Source organism: Cetorhinus maximus, chromosome 12, assembly GCF_964194155.1.
Source record: "Cetorhinus maximus chromosome 12, sCetMax3.hap1.1, whole genome shotgun sequence".
Taxonomy (NCBI): Eukaryota; Metazoa; Chordata; class Chondrichthyes; order Lamniformes; family Cetorhinidae; genus Cetorhinus; species Cetorhinus maximus.
In genome coordinates, this window is record NC_135890.1 from 24,039,466 (window position 1) to 24,057,216 (window position 17,751).

General features: G+C 45.1%; 1 protein-coding gene across 11 annotated transcripts in view; it reads right to left on the reverse strand.

Annotated features, from left to right (window-relative positions):
• Positions 1-17,751, reverse strand: part of dennd6b (DENN/MADD domain containing 6B) — a 105,896-nt gene that overhangs the window by 52,484 nt on the left and 35,661 nt on the right. For all 11 annotated transcript variants that reach the window (XR_013578107.1, XR_013578106.1, XM_078553173.1 and 8 more), the window contains 4 exons: positions 4,783-4,862; positions 3,790-3,852; positions 1,875-1,930; positions 1,286-1,408 (listed from right to left, as the gene is read on the reverse strand). Coding sequence is in view for 9 of the 11 variants with exons in the window: in XM_078553173.1 (XP_078409299.1) it covers positions 1,286-1,408; positions 1,875-1,930; positions 3,790-3,852; positions 4,783-4,862 (322 nt within the window). In the remaining 2 variants the exon portion in view is untranslated. The remainder of the gene's footprint in view (positions 1-1,285; positions 1,409-1,874; positions 1,931-3,789; positions 3,853-4,782; positions 4,863-17,751) is intronic.

A 17,751-nucleotide genomic window follows, 5' to 3' on the forward strand; every position in this document is an offset into this window, starting at 1 on the left:
AGTTTAATGGTTGTAGAATCAACTAACTTAGATCTCTTGAAGGGCAATTATCTGTCCAAAATAATCTTGTATAAGACAAAAACAAAAACAGAAATACCTGGAAAAACTCAGCAGGTCTGGCAGCATCGGTGGAGAAGAGCACAGTTGACGTTTCGAGTCCTCATGACCCTTCAACAGAACTAAGTAAAAATAGGAAAGGGGTGAAATATAAGCTGGTTTGAGGTGGTTGGGGGGGGCGGGGGGGATGTTGGGACAAGATGAGCTAGGTAAAGGGCCAGTGATAGGTGGAGATAACCAAAAGATGTCACAGACAAAAGGACAAAGAGGTGTTGAAGGTGGTGATATTATCTAAAGGAATGTGCTAATTAAGGGTAGAAAGCAGGACGAGCAAGGTACAGATATCTCTAGTGGGGGTGGGGTGGGGTGAAGAAATACTAAAAAGGCTAAAAGGTAGAGATAAAACAATGGATAGAAATACATTTAAAAATAATGGAAATAGGTGGGAAAAGAAAAATCTATCTAAATTATTGGGAAAAACAAAAAGGAGGGGGAAAAAAACGGAAAGGGGGTGGGGATAGAGGAGAGAGTTCATGATCTAAAATTGTTGAACTCAATATTCAGTCCGGAAGGCTATAAAGTGCCTAGTTGGAAGATGAGGTGCTGTTCCTCCAGTTTGCGTTGAGCTTCACTGGAACAATGCAGCAAGCCAAGGACGGACATATGGGCATGAGAGCAGGGTGGAGTGTTGAAATGGCAAGCGACAGGGAGATCTGGGTAATGCTTGCGGACAAACCGAAGGTGTTCTGCAAAGCGGTCACCCAGTCTGCGTTTGGTCTCTCCAATGTAGAGGAAACCGCATTGGGAGCAACGAATGCAGTAGACTAAGTTGAGGGAAGTGCAAGTGAAATGCTGCTTCACTTGAAAAGAGTGTTTGGGCCCTTGGACGGTGAGGAGAGGGGAACTGAAGGGGCAGGTGTTGCATCTTCCGCGGTTGCATGGGAAGGTGCCGTGGGAGGGGGTTGAGGAGTAGGGGGTGATGAAAGAGTGGACCAGGGTGTCACGGATGGAACGATCCCTACGGAATGCTGCCGGGGGGGTGAAGGGAAGATGTGTTTGGTTTAAAGCTTTGACCCAACTAACTGATTGCTAAATTTTCTATTCAGTCTGCTAAATTTTATATTCGGTCAATTAATTTAGTTCTCAAAAGCTGAAATTCAATATACAAGGTATCCAAAAAATGTCACTTGAGCGACAAGAGACTTACTGCAAATAGTTCCCTACTCACCTGGTCAGTGCCAGCACTGTATCTGAAGAAATTTTGGGGGATGTTGCCATGACAATCACTGGTTCTCCAAGCAACATCAGCTCCCAAAGCATTTGCATATGGATCAGAATTGACTGGAAACACCTGACACAGGAAGAATGCATCAGGGAAACAGAATGGGTTGGAGCAAAGAAATTGAACCCTTTTTAAATAAGGCTAAATAAAGGCCAGTGGATCGAAGAAACTCATGGTACCCTCAATCCCACCCCATCCACCTTATCATATCTCAGAATCCCTCTTTCCAAAACACATCAGTTGAATCTTACATTGTTCATATTGTCCATTTCAAAGACCTAAATCTTAAAGACAGTTGACATGTTACAGCTTAACATCCCCAGAAAGAGAATAAATAACTGTAGATTAACCTTTTTATGTCATAGCTCCAGATGGCAGTTCCAAGGATGGTAGTGTTATTTTTTAAAAATGTCACCAATTTTTACCATCAACATTTCAAAGATATTTGAACACTTATACTACAGCATCGCAATTATGTCACTAGGCTCATGCCATATTCACTCAAGTCCATTTATTGCACTGAAGTAGCTCTTACCCAAAGAGATCCAACTCATTTACTGTGGGAATGACCAATGGCGCTGGCAACAGATTCTGTGGGGAAAATAAATAAAGCTTTTCAATTTTCAACATAGGGCAGAATTTTGCCCTAGTCGGGCAGGCTCGGCAGGGGGTGGGCAGGTGTGGTTGGGAAGCTGACCACCACCCACTGGCGGGCCGTGAAACGTGAATGGCAGCACTCAGTGCTGCCTGAGTGGGCAGGGGGAGGAGGATGAGCAGCATGAGCGCGAACTTTGCGCATGTACCACTTGATAATCTCCCTGAGGCACAGAGCTGCCTCAGGGAGATGGAGAGTTTTTTTAAAAATTATTAAAGATCTGAAAAATGTAGCAAAACATGTCCCTTCATGTGACTCTGCCTTATGAGCAAGAACACATTATTAATTAAATTTTACATTTTTAATTTTTATTTGCTTTCGGAAACCTCATCCCACCCGTGGATGAGGTTTCCTAAAAAGTGCAAAAGCCGTGTGGCCTTTTCACCTGCCCGCCAACCATAAGGTTGGACAGGCAGCGAAAGATTTCGTTCAATTATCTTTTTAATGGCTTTAACAGGCCTTTTAAGTGTCAGCGGGCATGCTGTCGACTCCAGCGTGCGCCCACTGAACAAAACATCACGCGACTGCGTGTTGACATCGAGACACTCACCCAACGTCAATGCTTGTCATTTTACGCTTGAGCAGGTCAGGCACGCACCCGCCCGCTGAGGTAAAAATTTTGCTCATAGTATGCTTTTTAAAAAATTTTTGGAAAAGGATCAAATAGATAGGAATAGTGTCTCTAATACAATTTGGGTACAACATCCTTCACCACATGCAGTGTCTTTTACCATATAGTGTCTTTTACCATATAGTGTCTTTTACCATATAGTGTCTTTTACCATATAGTGTCTCAAATTCTGTAAAAATCTAGGCTCCACATCCAGTAAAGAATTCAAAACATTACTCTCAAACTGCTATTCATAGCAGCACATCAATAGAGTGAGCATGAGACCTTTGGTGCGCCTATTCCACCCTTTCAAACTTTCCCTCTTTTTTAACCATGATTATATAGTTAAGCGCCCTGTATCTCCTTTGCATATTGGAATTCATTCAGTCCTTTTAAAATCTGCCACAGTTTTCTTTTCCATGAACCCACTGGTAATCTGCTCCACCATTCTCAGCCCATTACTGAAAAAGAGTTACCTACATTTTCTTTTGACACCCTTAACTATAAACTGTGCTCTCCAGTCCTTGAATCTTGTGCCTGATTGAAGAGCATTCCTGGATCCAAATTCACAATGCTCATGAATATTAAAAAAAACCCAATAAAACCTTTCCTCATCCTTCACTTTTCCAGGGGAGTCATCCCACCACCAACTTCTTGCAGCCCTAACAATCCTCCAATTCTAACCTCTTGCACATCCCCAATTTCCTTCATTCCGCTATTGGCAGCCATTACTTCAGCTGTATAGGCCCTAAGCTCTGGAATTCCCTCCCTATATTTCTCTGCCTCTCAAACTCTCTTTCCTCCTTTAAGGCATCCCTTAAAACCTGTCCTAATATCTTTATGTGGTTCAGCATAAAATGTTGTTTGATGATGCTTTTGTGAAGCAGGTAAGTTTTGTTCTGTTTATTGATCCATTTAGGATCACACTCATTTAGCACTACACTTGTTAATCTTCAGGGTAGGATTTTCCAGTCCTGCCAAAAGTCAATGGACTTTTGGCTGGCCCACCACATCCCCTGCAGCAGTTCCTGCCATGGTGGGGCCGGAAAATCCCGACCTCAGTTTCTACTTACCCCGCATGCTATGCAGTTTTAATAGATTTACCAGCTTCCACTCCCCGTTAAGAACATCTAGCGGTGGGCCATCATCATACTTTATAAGAATAGTGTGCACTTTTTGCCATACCTCCTGGTTTGACTGTTTGAGCGGGCTCGTTCCGAGTTTGTCTTTCTTGGATGGAATTCGCACCTATTGAGTGAGTGGAAAAGGTAAAACTTAAGACAGAAAAAGGAAACAATCCTAAACGCATTTTAAAAATTTAGAACTAAGGATTTACAGAACTTTTTCTAATGCTCTTTTTCCACAAAGTATTTCTATACTTGCCCTCCCCAAGGCTCTCAAAATCCCCAAATTAAAAAGGATTAATTGCACTCGATTTATAGGACATTGCCCTGATGATGGAAAATTAAGCACAGAGAATAGGGTCAATAGTATTGGCAAACTGCCACATTATAGTTTCTATCCATTTATTTAACTCCCAGAGTATCTCCTCATCGAAAAAGAACTCTGGACTACATATTTAACCTAGGAATAGTATGTGGATTATGCTATACTCAGATATGCTTTTTGAGCATCTTATACCAACACTGAAGAGAACAGAAATTCTCATCGCCATGCTGGATTACAAAACAGGTAACAAGAACAGTGAATCTCTGACAAGGAGCCAACAATTATTAGGTCAAGTTGAAAACAACATCAAATGGTCAGAGCAGAAGATACAGATTCTCTATCTTGTGGGCATGTGCAACATCTAAAAGACTGCACCGAGAACAAGACTCCAAATCTGAGTTAAAGAATGCCAAAGAAGAGAAACAAGAGCAGTTAGAAATGCTGAATTTTAGGCTGTGATAAATCCCTAAAGAAATGTCTATGTACAGGGTCTGAACAGGGAACCTGGGTTAAGATAGTATTCTTTCATCTCAGGAGTCCTTGGTTCAAATCTCCCCCCAGAAAGATGGAATCTGTTTCATGTCTCGGAGAGAAGGTATGACATGAGTTACAGTCTACTTATTCTACAATAGTCCTTACTGAGTTTTAAGTCCCAAACAACTGCAGGACATCTGGGTTTCTCCTCACCAAACTCCAAATATCCATGTTCCAAATTTCTGCCATTCATACCTGAATGACCACTCCCATGACAGGTAGGCTGAGTGTTTTTCCAGGGATTGGTGCTGGCCATTGGTCTACCTCATTACAAACTGCAAAAAAAAGAGTAGGCAGCATTCAGAATTCATAAATTGAACACAATTTTCTGCAACTATTTTCTTCAACTCTACCTTTACCCAGAATTGTTCCCACTATGACGTCTAATAACCCAAAGAATGAACTCAAGTCTTTGAATGGGACTTGTGACCTCAAATGTCACGCAAGGGCAACAGCTCCAGGCTATCAATGGAATTCCCAGATTCCACCAAAGGTGAAATGAGGAGAAACATGTTATGATCAGCAATGCGCTGCCTGAAAGTGTGGAGGAAGCAGATTGAATAGTAACTTGCAAAAGGAAATTGGATAAATACTTGAAGGGGTAACATTTGCAAGGATACGGGGAAAGGACAGGTGAATGGGGCAAATTGGAAGCTCTTTCAAAGAGCCGGCACAGGCACAATGGGGCAAATGGCCTCCTTTTGTGCAGTATCATTCCAAGGTTCTATGCCTTCCTCCACTTCCCACACCTCTACTTCTACCAGGTAGAAACTAATCAAAGTCTTTGGAAAAACTTCTAGAAATGTTTGTATAAACTTTGCAAAAGTGTTGCACACTGCACAAGTTAAATAGAGAAAACTCCAACTGAACTGGAGAGAATTTTCTTTTCTCTCTGTGCTGAAAAAGTACAACTGTTTTCGGTGATAGAAGAAAATAAAATGAACTGTAACCGAGGGGGATAAATCCTCAGGTAAATCTTGAGGAATGGCAACATTCTGTGGGTAGGCCCAAGGTATGGAAGCAGCAGGGAGGCCTAATCATATTAGGCAGAGTCTTGGTGTCGGCACTGACAAGCACTTCCCAGTATCCACTAACACTAAGAGAGTTCTTTGAAGGTTGAGGCCAGCAGGACAAGGTAGGGAAGGGTCAGCTCAAAGTCTCAGCTCTTCAAGCACTCGCAGCTGGCCCAGGGTCTGAGTGCACCAGTATGTCGGAGCTTACGGAGAAATAGGGGTAAAGAGTAGGTGGGCTGCCAATAGCTAGCAAAATGGTACAAACACCATTTAATGCTCAAGTAAAAGCCTTCTGCTTCAAAATGGACCAGGTTGCAGTCTGTCTGCAGAAGGGTTAGGGGGGTTGCATATGATTAATGATGAAAATAACTTTCACAGTGTTCTGTATGTTTAACCTTCTGTAAAATTAAACATTTTACAAACTGAACCAAATCCCATTGTTCTTGCAGTTAGTTTAAACCAATGCCTGTGGCTTGGGGGGGGGGCACGCGGCGGCGGTGGGGTGTGGAGGGCAGGGGGTAGTGTGGGGAGGAAGGATTTAAAGTAATTTGGCAGGTAAAAATCCAGTCAATCCATGCTGCCCCCCTTCCAAGGTCAGTATATCCTAAGGTGAAGTGCCCAGAACTGTACACAGTACTCCAAATGCAGAATCTATCTGATTAAAATTATATAGGCCACCAAATAGTGTGAAGCAGATCAAGGAGCAAGTTTGCAGGCACACTGCAATAGTTTAAGAGTAGTGACAAATGCGGGATAAGGAACAAACAAAAGTGGAGGTACTCAAGTGGAGTGAATATGTGTGAAAGAAACTTCTGTACAAACTCACACAACTCTACAGACTTAACCCCAACAGTATTTCTGTTCAAGAAAGGACAAAATGATATACCTGTGCCAGGATTTTGCCCTCATCGGGCAGGCTTGGCAGATGCGAGCTGGAGCAGTTGGGAAGCTGACCGTCGCCTGCGATCGGGCTGCAACCGTGATTTCACACTGGTGGGCTAATTAAGGCCCACACAGCGTGAAACGCTGTCTGCAGCGCTCAGCGCTGCCTGTGTGGGGGGAACTGCCTCAGGGAGATGAAGATTTAAAAAATTAAAAACAAAGAATTTTAAAATGTTAAAAATCATGTCCCCTCATGAGCAGGGCCATGTTATTAATTAAATGTTAACATTTTAATTTAATTTTTAATAGCTGTTGGAAACCCCATCCTGCCCGTGGATGAGGTTTCCTAAAAAATCCAAAGGCTGCTTGGCCTTTTCGCCAAGGTTGGACAGGCAGCGAAAAATGTAATTCAATTATAACTTTAATGGCCTTAATATGCCTGTTAGTTGTCAGCGGGCGCACTGCCAACTCCCGCACGCGCCTGCTGACCGAAATATCACGTCATTTTTGCTCGATCGAGTTGGGCGCATGCCTGCCCGACAAACATAAAATTCTGGCCCAGGTTACTAGAAGACTAGTCAGTCTAACATTGATAATGGAAAAGATCTGAACACCAATGTATGGAAGCATAGCAATACACAGGACTAAGAAAGAGCAGTACAGTATACCTGGCCAGTCTCAGTTTCCAGGAAATATCATATACCTCTTACAAACATTTTCAATAGGTATTTAATCAACTCTCTCAAAATTGCTGATACAAGCTCCTTTGATATTATTCCAGAAGGGAGAGGGGGAGGAGTCTCAATGGGTGGAGGTGTTCTCAAGGGGTGGGGGAAGGGGTCTCAAGGGGGAGGGATTCCTTTCCGGGGGCAGGGGGGAGGGATTCCATTCCTGGAGGGCGAGGGGGGAGAGAGGGATTCCATTCCGGGGGGTGGAGGAGGAAAAGAGGGATTTATTCCAGTGGGGGGTCAAGAGGTGGATGTGTCCAGGTTAACATGCCAGGGAGCATTCTGATGAGTCTATGACTGCCTCCTCGGGATGGAACTGAGGATGGGAGTGGTACGAGGGAATGGTGAGAAAGAACAAGGCAGAGTGAGGCAGTATGGTGGGAGGGTGAGGGTTCGACGGTAGCAATAGAAGGGATGGCGAGGGTGGTTGGTGGGGACTGGGAGGCAGACACGGGCCCTGGGGATGGGAAGGAAGATGTCGGGGAGGTTACTGTGGACGGAAATGCAGGTTGGCTCAGATGGACAACTGAAAGCAAACCCCAGCAGGCAGCACTGAAAATGCTCAGGACAGTGAGACGAGTGTGGTACAGGAAGGATCCGCGTGCGTAGGAGAGTGCTTGCACAAGGCTCTGAAAGGCCCTGCCACACACATACTTCTCCCTCCAGAATCACTTGTTGGCCAACTGCCCCCTCTGGGGTGAGAGAGGACAAGGTTGAGGGGCTCACAGGCAAAGGGACTTGGAGGGAGAGGACAGCCTCTGAGATTCCTGATGGATGACCTAGGGGTATCCAACTGCCACTCCTCCTCCCTTCAGGTGCCTGGCGGCCCCGGCCTGAGGGGAAAGAGCACCTGGAAGGACATCAAGGTGCCTTGTTTCCCTCTCACATTGCCACTGCAGGAACTCACCTATGGCTCCCATGACAGACTGTAGGTCTGCCCACATCTCCGGGGCCCTTCTGGACCAGGGTCTCCATGGCATCTGCCATCCTCCCCATGGAGACCTCCATACACGCACATGTGGGCACCACTTCATCAGAGGGCAGGCGGACGCACTCCTTCGACTCGGGTACCACTCTGTCGAAGGCTTCCAACAGCTCTGCGTGATGTTCCCATGCCTTCTGTTGACTCTCCAGGATGTGTTGGAAGGCCAAATCCAGAGGCTCATCATCTGACTCAGACCTCACAGATGCCTCTTCCCCAGCTGTCCTCCGAGTGCCAGGGAGCTCAGCCGAACCTGCCTCCTCCTGCTGAGGACATGTGTCCGTGTGGTGTCCACCAGATTGTGAACCCAAGCCTGCTCTAGATCTAGGTCCCACCAAGGTGTGTCTTTCTGTGCAGGTGGAGGGTGTGCGTAAGCACTTTGAAGGGTCTTCCAGGCTGCTGATTTCCAACTCTACAATGGAGGAGGAGTCCACTTTGCTGGAGGTGAGGACATGGATGGAGCTGAGGGACTGGCTGGCTGAGGGTGTTGGTCGCTTGGCAGAGCTCCCTGTGAACCAAAGTAGAGACTCTGGCAGCAGAGTCAAAAGCAGGAGAGGGATGATGTGGTGCATGATACTCATGAGGATGTTCACCTCTGACCTCACTGTCAATGCAGGGACGGTCCATGTCCTCGCCAGTCGGCACAATGGCACACTCCTCAAAGTGAGAGAAGGGGCTAATCTGGGCCACTCCAACCCCGATCTGAGAACTCTTCAGGCTGATGTGAGCAGGCTTCTTCTGCGTGGAAACAGATGGAGAGTGTGTGAGCACGACACATGGCACTACATGGAATGTTTGTGTGGTGAGCGGAGCCATGGACAGGATGAGCACGTGAGCTCGAGAGGGTATGAGCCTGATAGAGATGTGAGGCTGTGTGAGAGAGTTAGTAGAGTTGTCCCTTGAGGTGTGAGATCCCTGTGGATGTGATGGGTTTGAGAGTACGTGAGTTGAGAGTGATGAGAAGAGTGAGTTATCCTGGCACAATGGATGAGACCATTCATCCTGCAGCGGCACTGGGTGGCTGTCCTCTTTCGCAAGGCATTGCCGCTAACCACCGCTGTCACTGCCTCCCATGCTGGATTGGTAATGCAACTGTCCATCCTGTGACCACAGCGGGCCTCCACGGCATTCAGTAGGCGCTCAAAGGATACGTCACTGAAGCAGGAGACTGCAGTCTTTTTGACTTTCGGGGCCATCCTGTCTTCTGGGCAGCAGTCATGGGCTGGAAGCACAGAGGTGTGCGCACGGCTGCACTTTAAGTATGGTGTCTGGCACGATGAAGCAGCGAGATAATGGCGTGGTGGGCAAATGAGAGCCCACCAGCCATGGAAACGGCATGTTTCCCAGGAATGCATAATTAATGCAGCGGGTTTGGGATGATACGGCGTGAGAAGCTGCCATTGCGGCCGGCAGATAAAATGTTTTTTCCGCCCGCTACCGCACTTATTGCAAATCTGGGACGATTCCGTCCTAAGTCTTTTCACCGTCCCTATTCCACGTTTGAGGCTATGTCCTGTTGTGCAACCTGTAACCATGTTAAGCATATTGATTTTTATCTTGTTTATACCCTTGAGGATTTTGATCACTTAGAAAGACATGGGTTAATTAAAATCAGCACAAATTTCTAGACTGACAAATCTAATACCTCCTGAAGGAATAACACTGTATTGATAACATGTGAGTCAATATTATACAAAGGGGTTTTCAAAAGCTACTTAAAGTGACATTGCTGTTGCATAGAATGCTTATTGATAAAAATTAAATCGTGTGGTGTTAAAAAGAATGTGGCAGCATGGATATGAAAATACAAAGGGAAAACAGCAAATGCTAAAATCACAAATTTAAAAGAAAATATTGGAAGTACACAGCAGCTATGTCAGCATGAGAAAAGTTATGAAATTATGAGATAGGTATCAGTACTAAATATGCTGAGTGACTCACTGTTGAATTCCAGCATTCCATATTGGTTCTTTTTTTATTCATTTACAGGATGTGGGTGTTGCTGGCTAGGCCAGCATTTATTGCCCATCCTTAACTGCCCTTTAGGAGCTGGCAATGAGCTGCTTTCTTGAACCGCTGCAGTCCCTGTGGTTTAGGTACACCCACAGTACTGTTAGGGAGGGAGTTCCAGGATTTTGACCCAGCGACAATGATGGATTGGCGATATATTTCCAAATCAGGATGGTGAGTGACTTGGAGGGGAACTTCCAGCTGGTGGTGATGATCCCATGGCCAGGATTTTCCCGCTGGCGAGCAGGGGTGGGGGGGGGGGGTAAAATGACACGCAGTGACATTGAGGCCATTGACAGAGTCATTTCAGTAATTAGCCTTAAGGTTGGTGGGCAGGCCAGGAGCCCAAGTGGGCATTAGAAAAAAACATGAAACCTCATCCACAGGCAGGATGAGGTTTCAAGTCTTTTTAAAAGTTATGGACATGTCCTAGCTCATGTGACAGTGTCACATGAGGGGACATGTCAGGGGATTTTTTTTTTCTCTATTTTTAATATTTTTTATTGTAGGACCAATCTCCCTGAGGCAGCACTTTGCCTCAGGGAGATGAGTGCGCTCTTTCGTGCACATGCGCGAAGGGGCACACTCTCTGCTGAGGAATCCCCCCACCGCCCACACAGGGAACGCAGAGCGCTTCCCTGCGGACATCACGCTGTGCGGGCCTTAATTAGCCCGCCCACATAAAATGGCAGCGTGCCCTCAATCGGGGGCGCCGGTCGGAGGTGCGCCTCCGTGCACCTGCTCTTCAACTCCCCCCCCTAATGGGGGGGGGGGGGAATTCTGCCCCATGTGTCTGCTGCCCTTGTCCTTCTAGAAGGTGCTGCCTAAAGAGCCTTGGTAAGTGTCTGCAATGCATCTTTTAGATAGTACACACTTGCCACTGTTCATTGGTGGTGCAGGGAATGAATGTTTGTGAAAGAGTGCCAATCAAGCAGGCCGCTTTGTCCTGGATGGTGTCAATCTTAGAGTCTTGTTGGAGCCACACTCGTCCAGGCAAGTGGAGAGTATTCTATCATGCTCCCAATTTGTGCCTTGGGGAGGTGGTGGCATAGTGGTATTGTCACTGGACCGGTAATCCAGAGACCCAACGTAATGCTCTGGGGATCCAAGTTCAAATCTCCCCACACAGATAACACAGATAACAAGATAAGTTACCTAAAAAACAAAAGGTCTTTTTTGGAAACAGCCTTTAGAAAACTTCATATCCATACTGTCATACTCCCTTTGATTATGGCCAATTTGGTTTACAATGCTGGATACTTAGAATGCCGGCAAGAAGTGTGTGACACAGGAAAACTGATCAAAAGCAACACCATGACATGTTCAAGCAAGTGCTTACCCAGGGAGGGGAAAAAGACATGTGAATGTCGAGAAAAAGCTAGCGGTAGTGGAATTCTAATAGAGGGATGGTTAGCATTTTCTAGACTTGTGCCTAAAAGTTCCAAATTAAGTTTCAAATAAGATGCCAGGTAAGTTGTAGCACGGTGAGGTTATGCATATTTTGGAAAGAAGCTGAGCAATCGGAAGATGTGGTTGACATTGGAACAATCAGACAAAAGAGTAGGATTAAGGTCTTGCAAAAGGAATTTGAAGAATTATACATTAGTTTGAAAAGCAGCAAATCACACCACTCAAGGCAGTAATCTTCAGATTATTCCTGGGGTCATGCACCAGGCCAGTTAGAGAGAAGCATTTAGAAACATCAACATGTAGTTTGCCAGTTAGTATAGAAAGGAGTGTTTCAGATTCATAGGGCATTGGCATGGGTTCTGGAGGACAGTAAGTTCCACAGAAAAGATGGGCTTTCTCTGAACAAAACCAGCATCAATGTCCATTTGGAGAATGTGGGAGGATTTAAATTAATGAAACGGGAAGGCACAAATCTGAGTACTTAAGGAGGAGTTAGGAATGGTGAAGCAGCAAAACAATTGAAAATATCTGCTTCACCAAAAATATGTGCTATTCACTGTGGAAAATGTTACTTTAACATTCACTTTTAATCTTCTGGTGATAATTTAATGCCCAGTTACCCAAAACCTGTCATCATTTTATGACCTCTATTAAGTACCGCCACATCCCCACCCCCCAATCATCCCTGTCCACATGAGAAACAACAATATTCTTTGAGCTTTTCTTCATAACTATTAACCTTTTATTCCCAGTCACATTCCCATTTCATAGTTCCAGCACTAATCCTATAATGTGGTAGTCAAAACAACACACAGTATTTTAACAATAGCCTAACCAATGTCATGGACAAATTTAAGATCACTTACTTATTTTTATATTCAATGCTCCATGTATATCTAGAATGTCTATTTAATTACACTTCTATGTTTAAAGATATAAATATCTGCATTCCAAATTCTGCAATTCTTCACTCTGTCCAAACTACATCTAACCCTAACCACCCATTCCACCACACTGTTTATATCCTACTGCAATTGTCCTCAAAGTTTACAATACCCTCTAATTTCACACTAAGGCACAGGCTATCACATATTTTAAAAAGGGAATTGGATAAGTATTTGAAAAAAAGACTATGGGCATAATTTTGCCCTTGATGGGCGGGTGGGCCCCACGGGCTCGGCGGCGGGCGGGCAGCCGATCGCAGCCGCCGAAACGGGTCCCGCTGCCATTTTAAGTGGGCGGACCAATTAAGGCCCGCCCAGTGGGCCGCCTGACGGGAATCGCTATGCGCTTCCTGTGTGGTGGGGGGGGGATTACCCAACTGTCAGAGTGCGCTCTTTCGCGCATGCGCACGAAAGAGCGTACATCTCCCTGAGGCAAAGTGCTGCCTCAGGGAGATCGCTGAAAGGCTGGCAAATATAAAAGATAGAAAAACAAAAAATTCATTAACATGTCCCCCTCATGTGAAAATGTCACACGAGATGGGACATGTTAATGAAATAAATAAAAACTTTATTAAACGTTTTTAAAACCGCTATCAAACCTCATCCCGCCACTGGATGAGGTTTGTAAAAAAAATCACCTACCCGCCTGACCGTTGGGCCCGTGCACCGAGCCGAAGTTCACACGGGCCCCTCGAAATCGTTGACGATTGGCAAGTTAAGGGCCTTAACGAGGCCTTTAATTAATGGCAGGCGCGCGTCCCGCTGCATAGTGCGCCCGCCGACCGAAATATCGCGATGCCTCGCGCTGACGACGGGACACTCGCGCGACGTCTGCGCTCGACATTTTAAGCACTGGCGTGCGGGCTCCACCACCTGCACACCAGCCAGAAGATTCTGCCCTATGGGCTGAATTTTTCCCCCGTTGGTGGGGTGGAGGGGGAGAGATGATGGGCAGGCGCTTACGGGCACGCTTCCGATTGGCACCCCCAATCGGAGGCGCGCCGCCATTTTACGTGGGCGGGCCAATTAAGGCCAACCCGGCGTGACGTCCGCACGGAAGCACTTTGCGCTCCTTGTACGGGTGGGGTAAATCCCAAAATCAAGAGTGCGCTCTTTCACGCACATACACAAAAGAGCACACTCATCTCCCTGAGGCTAAGTGCAGCCTCAGGGAGATCGGCTGCACATGTAAAAAAGGCAAAAATAGAAAAATGAAATTTCCCTTACATGGCCCCTCATGTGAGTTGGGACATGTCCATAATTTTTACAAAATCTTTATTAAAGTATTTTAAAGCCTACATGAAACCTCATCCCGCCCGTGGATGAGGTTTCACGTTTTTTCTAGTTCCTGCCGGGGCTCCTTTAGTTATTTAATTGACCCTATCAATGGCCTCAATTGGCCACTGACAGGTCGGTGGGCGCACAGCTGATCTCGCTGCGCTCCCGCCTTCCTGAAAATTTAAATCAGGCGCGGTGACATTGGGAGTTCCCCCGACATCACCACGCGTCATTTTTCGCGTCTGCAAGCGGGCCCCACCCCCGCTCGCTGACTAGTAAAATTCTGCCCTATAAAACAAAATTGTATTAGAATAGTAGCACCAGACACAAGCCCTATCAGCCAAACCATTTTTTAACTGTTGTCCTTTATGTGGTATCCCACTATATTGCTCAAGTCAAGTGGAGGTGTAGGAGATCAGGGTGTGGAACGAATGGCATGCAAGGGCCAAGGATGGTCTTAAGGGCTAATGTCCTTTAGGGAAGGAAATCTGCCATCCTTACCCGATCTAGCCTGCATGTGACTCCAAGCAGACAGCAATGTAACTGATTCTTAACTGCCCTCTGAACTGGCCTAGCAAGCCACTCAGTGCAAGTCAATCTGGAATGCGTAACAAATGCTGGCCTGGTCAGCAGCACCCAGATACCATGAAAAAAATAAGAAGAGATAGAAAGGAAGACTTGGGAACTAAGAAGCAACCCCCAAGACCTAAAGCAGCAGATTACTACTGAAGCAGCACCTATGCTGATATGGTCACAGAGGTAGACGCAAGCAAAGAAGAGCTAGTTAGCTAACAGGGTAAGTTAGGATTTATCGCCTTGTATTTTGCTGTTTCTCAGATTTTATGTGGACTTTCAAACAAGCATCTACAATTGCAGATAAGTAGGAGTACATTTTTTTCCTTATTATTTTATTTGTTCGGTATTTCTGTGAAACACAATTAGAAAACTAAAGCATGACAATGAACCAATCAGAAAAAATCTCCCCATGACATTCAATGGCATTAACATTGCTGAATCCCCCACCATCAACATCTTCAGGGGGGTTACCATTGACCAGAAACTGAACTGGGGCAGCCATATAAATACTGTGGCTTCACGAGCAGTTCAGAGACTGGAAATTCTGAGGTGAGCAACTCACCTCCTTACTCCCCAAAGCCTGTCAACCATCTACAAGGCACAGATCAGGAGTGTGATGGAGAATTCTCCGCTTGCCTGGATGAGTACAGCTCCAACACCACTCAAGAAGCTCGACACCATCCAGGACAAAGCAACTTGCTTCTTCAGCAACTGTCCATCATCTTAAACATCTACTCCCTCCACCACTGACACACAGTGGCAGCAGTGTGTACCATCTAAAAGATGCACTGCAGCAACTCGCCAAGCTTCCTTTGACACCAGGTTTCAAACCTGCAATCTCTACTACCAAAAAGAACAAGTGCAACATGAAAACACCACCAACTGCAAGCTCCCCTCCAAGCCACACAACATCCTAACTTGAAACCATATTGCCACTCCTTCACTGTCATTGGATCAACAACCTGGAACTCCCTTCCTAACAACACTGTGGGTGTACATAGACCACATGGACTGCATTGGTACAAAAAGCAGCTCACCACCACCTACTCAAGGGCTATTGAGGATAGCCAACAAATGCTGGCCTTACTAGTGACATTCATATCCAATGAACAAATACAGAAGAAATTGTACATAGTATTCCAGATAATTTGTACAGGTCACTGGATTAATCCCTGGTATGGTAGGATTGTTTTATGAGGAGAGATTGAGAGACTGAGTCTGCATTCCCTAGAGTTTTGAAGAATGAGGGTGACCTCATTGAAACTTACAAAATTCTTACAGGGCATGACAGGGTGGATGTAGAAAAGATGCTTCCCCTGGCTGATGAGTCTAAAACCAGGGGACATAATCTCAGGATAAGGGTAGGCTATTTAAGGCTGAGATGAGGAATAATTTTTTCACAGAGTGGTGAATCTTTGGAATTCTCTACACCAGAGGCCGATGGAAGCTCAATCATTAAGCATGTTCAAGGCAAAAATCAATAGATTTCTGGATACTAATGACATCAAAGGATATGGGGATAGTAGGGGAAAAATGGCATTGAGGTAGACGATGTTTGAATGGCAGAGCAGGCTCGATGGGCCGAATGGCCTACTCTTGCTCCTATGTTTAGCATGACTTCCTTGCTTTTTGTGTTGAATTGTATTGTTATAAATTCAAGAATCCCATATGCTTTCTTAACCACCTTATCATCTTGCACTGCCATCTTCAAAGATTTGTGAACATCTACCCCCAGGGTCCTTCTGTTCTTGCTCCCCACTCAGAACAGCACCATTTAGATTATACTGTCACCTTCCATTACTTTTCTGGTATTTGAGAGTAGAGTAGTGCATTGGTAACTGGCTTGGTTGGATTTGTCTATTTTTGTGCACAGGATATACCTGGGCAATTTTCCACATTGTCAGGCAGATGCCAACGTTGTAGATATACTGGAATAGTTTGTTCTGGGGCAACCCCTTCGGTGGGGTTGTTGCCTTTTCTGTATCCAGTGCCTTCAGCCATTTCTTAATATCACTTGCAGTGAATCAAATTGGCTAAAGACTGGCATCTGCTGGGGTTATGCTGGGGACCTCAGGAGGAAGCAGAGGTGGATCATCCACGTGGCACTGCTTCAGCCTCATCTTTTACACTGATGTACTGGGCTCCCCCATCATTGAGGAGGGGGATACTTGTGTAGCCTCCTCCTCTGCTAGTTGTTTAATTGTCCACCACCATTCACAACTGGATGTGACAGGAATGGAGAGCTTTGATCTGATCTTTTGGTTGCAGGATTGCTTTGCTCTGAACATCACATGCTGCTTCCACTAAGCAATTCTGGGCACTACACTCTTGGAATGATGTCAAGACCTTAGAGAGGATACAGAGATGGTTTACCAGGATTATACCAGGGATTAGGAATTTCGGTTACATAGAGAGTTTGCAGAAACTGGGATTGTTCTCCTAACAGCAGAGAGGATTAAGGGGACACCTAATAGGCATATTTAGAATTCCACAGGATTTTGATAGAACAAGTACAGAGAAAGTATTCCCTCTGGTAAATGGCTCAGTAACCAGAGGTTGCAAATTTAAAATAGTTGGCAAAAGAACTAGAAGGGAAATGAAGAGATTTTTTTCCCCCACATAAGGGAATCTTGAAAACACTATCTGAAACTGTGGTGGAATCAGATTCCTTAGCAACTTTCACAAGGTAACTGGATGTGTACTTGAAGAGGTCTAAGTTGCAGGGTTATAGAGAAAAAGCTGGCATGAGGGACTAAATTGGTCAGCTATTCCAAAGAGCCAGCCCAGGCATAGTGGGCCAAGAGCTTATGAGTGGCAATATTCTGTGGCTCTAAATTGTAATAGAAAAATTAGAATTTTAAACTAAAACATACTTGAACAGAAAACATGCTAGTGTCTGAAAATTTCCAGAAAGGCAGTGTCTAAAAATGTTCAAAAGCTAAGCATGTCTCCACCCAGTGACTAAATTGTGCAATTACAACGTGACAATTATACATCAGCAGCTTCCATTAAAGATGTGAATGTAGGGAATTTATAATGGCAAAGTTGACATAAAATTGTGACAATAAATTGATAAGAAGAAATGAGGTATTGTACATGAGAAATGCATGCAGTTGAGATTTTTAGTAGACTAAAAACTTCAAGATTGCAGATAATCCAAAAGTAGGAGACAAGTCAAATAATGAAGAATACAAAGCTGTTCAAGGAAAGTCTGTGTAAATTTCTGTAGGTTATATCTGACTAATCTAGCTGAATTTTTCTGATGAGGTCACAAACATGAAGCACAGTAGAGCACCTATGGATGTTGTCTATAAAAGGCATTTGTTAAGGTTCTGCAAAAA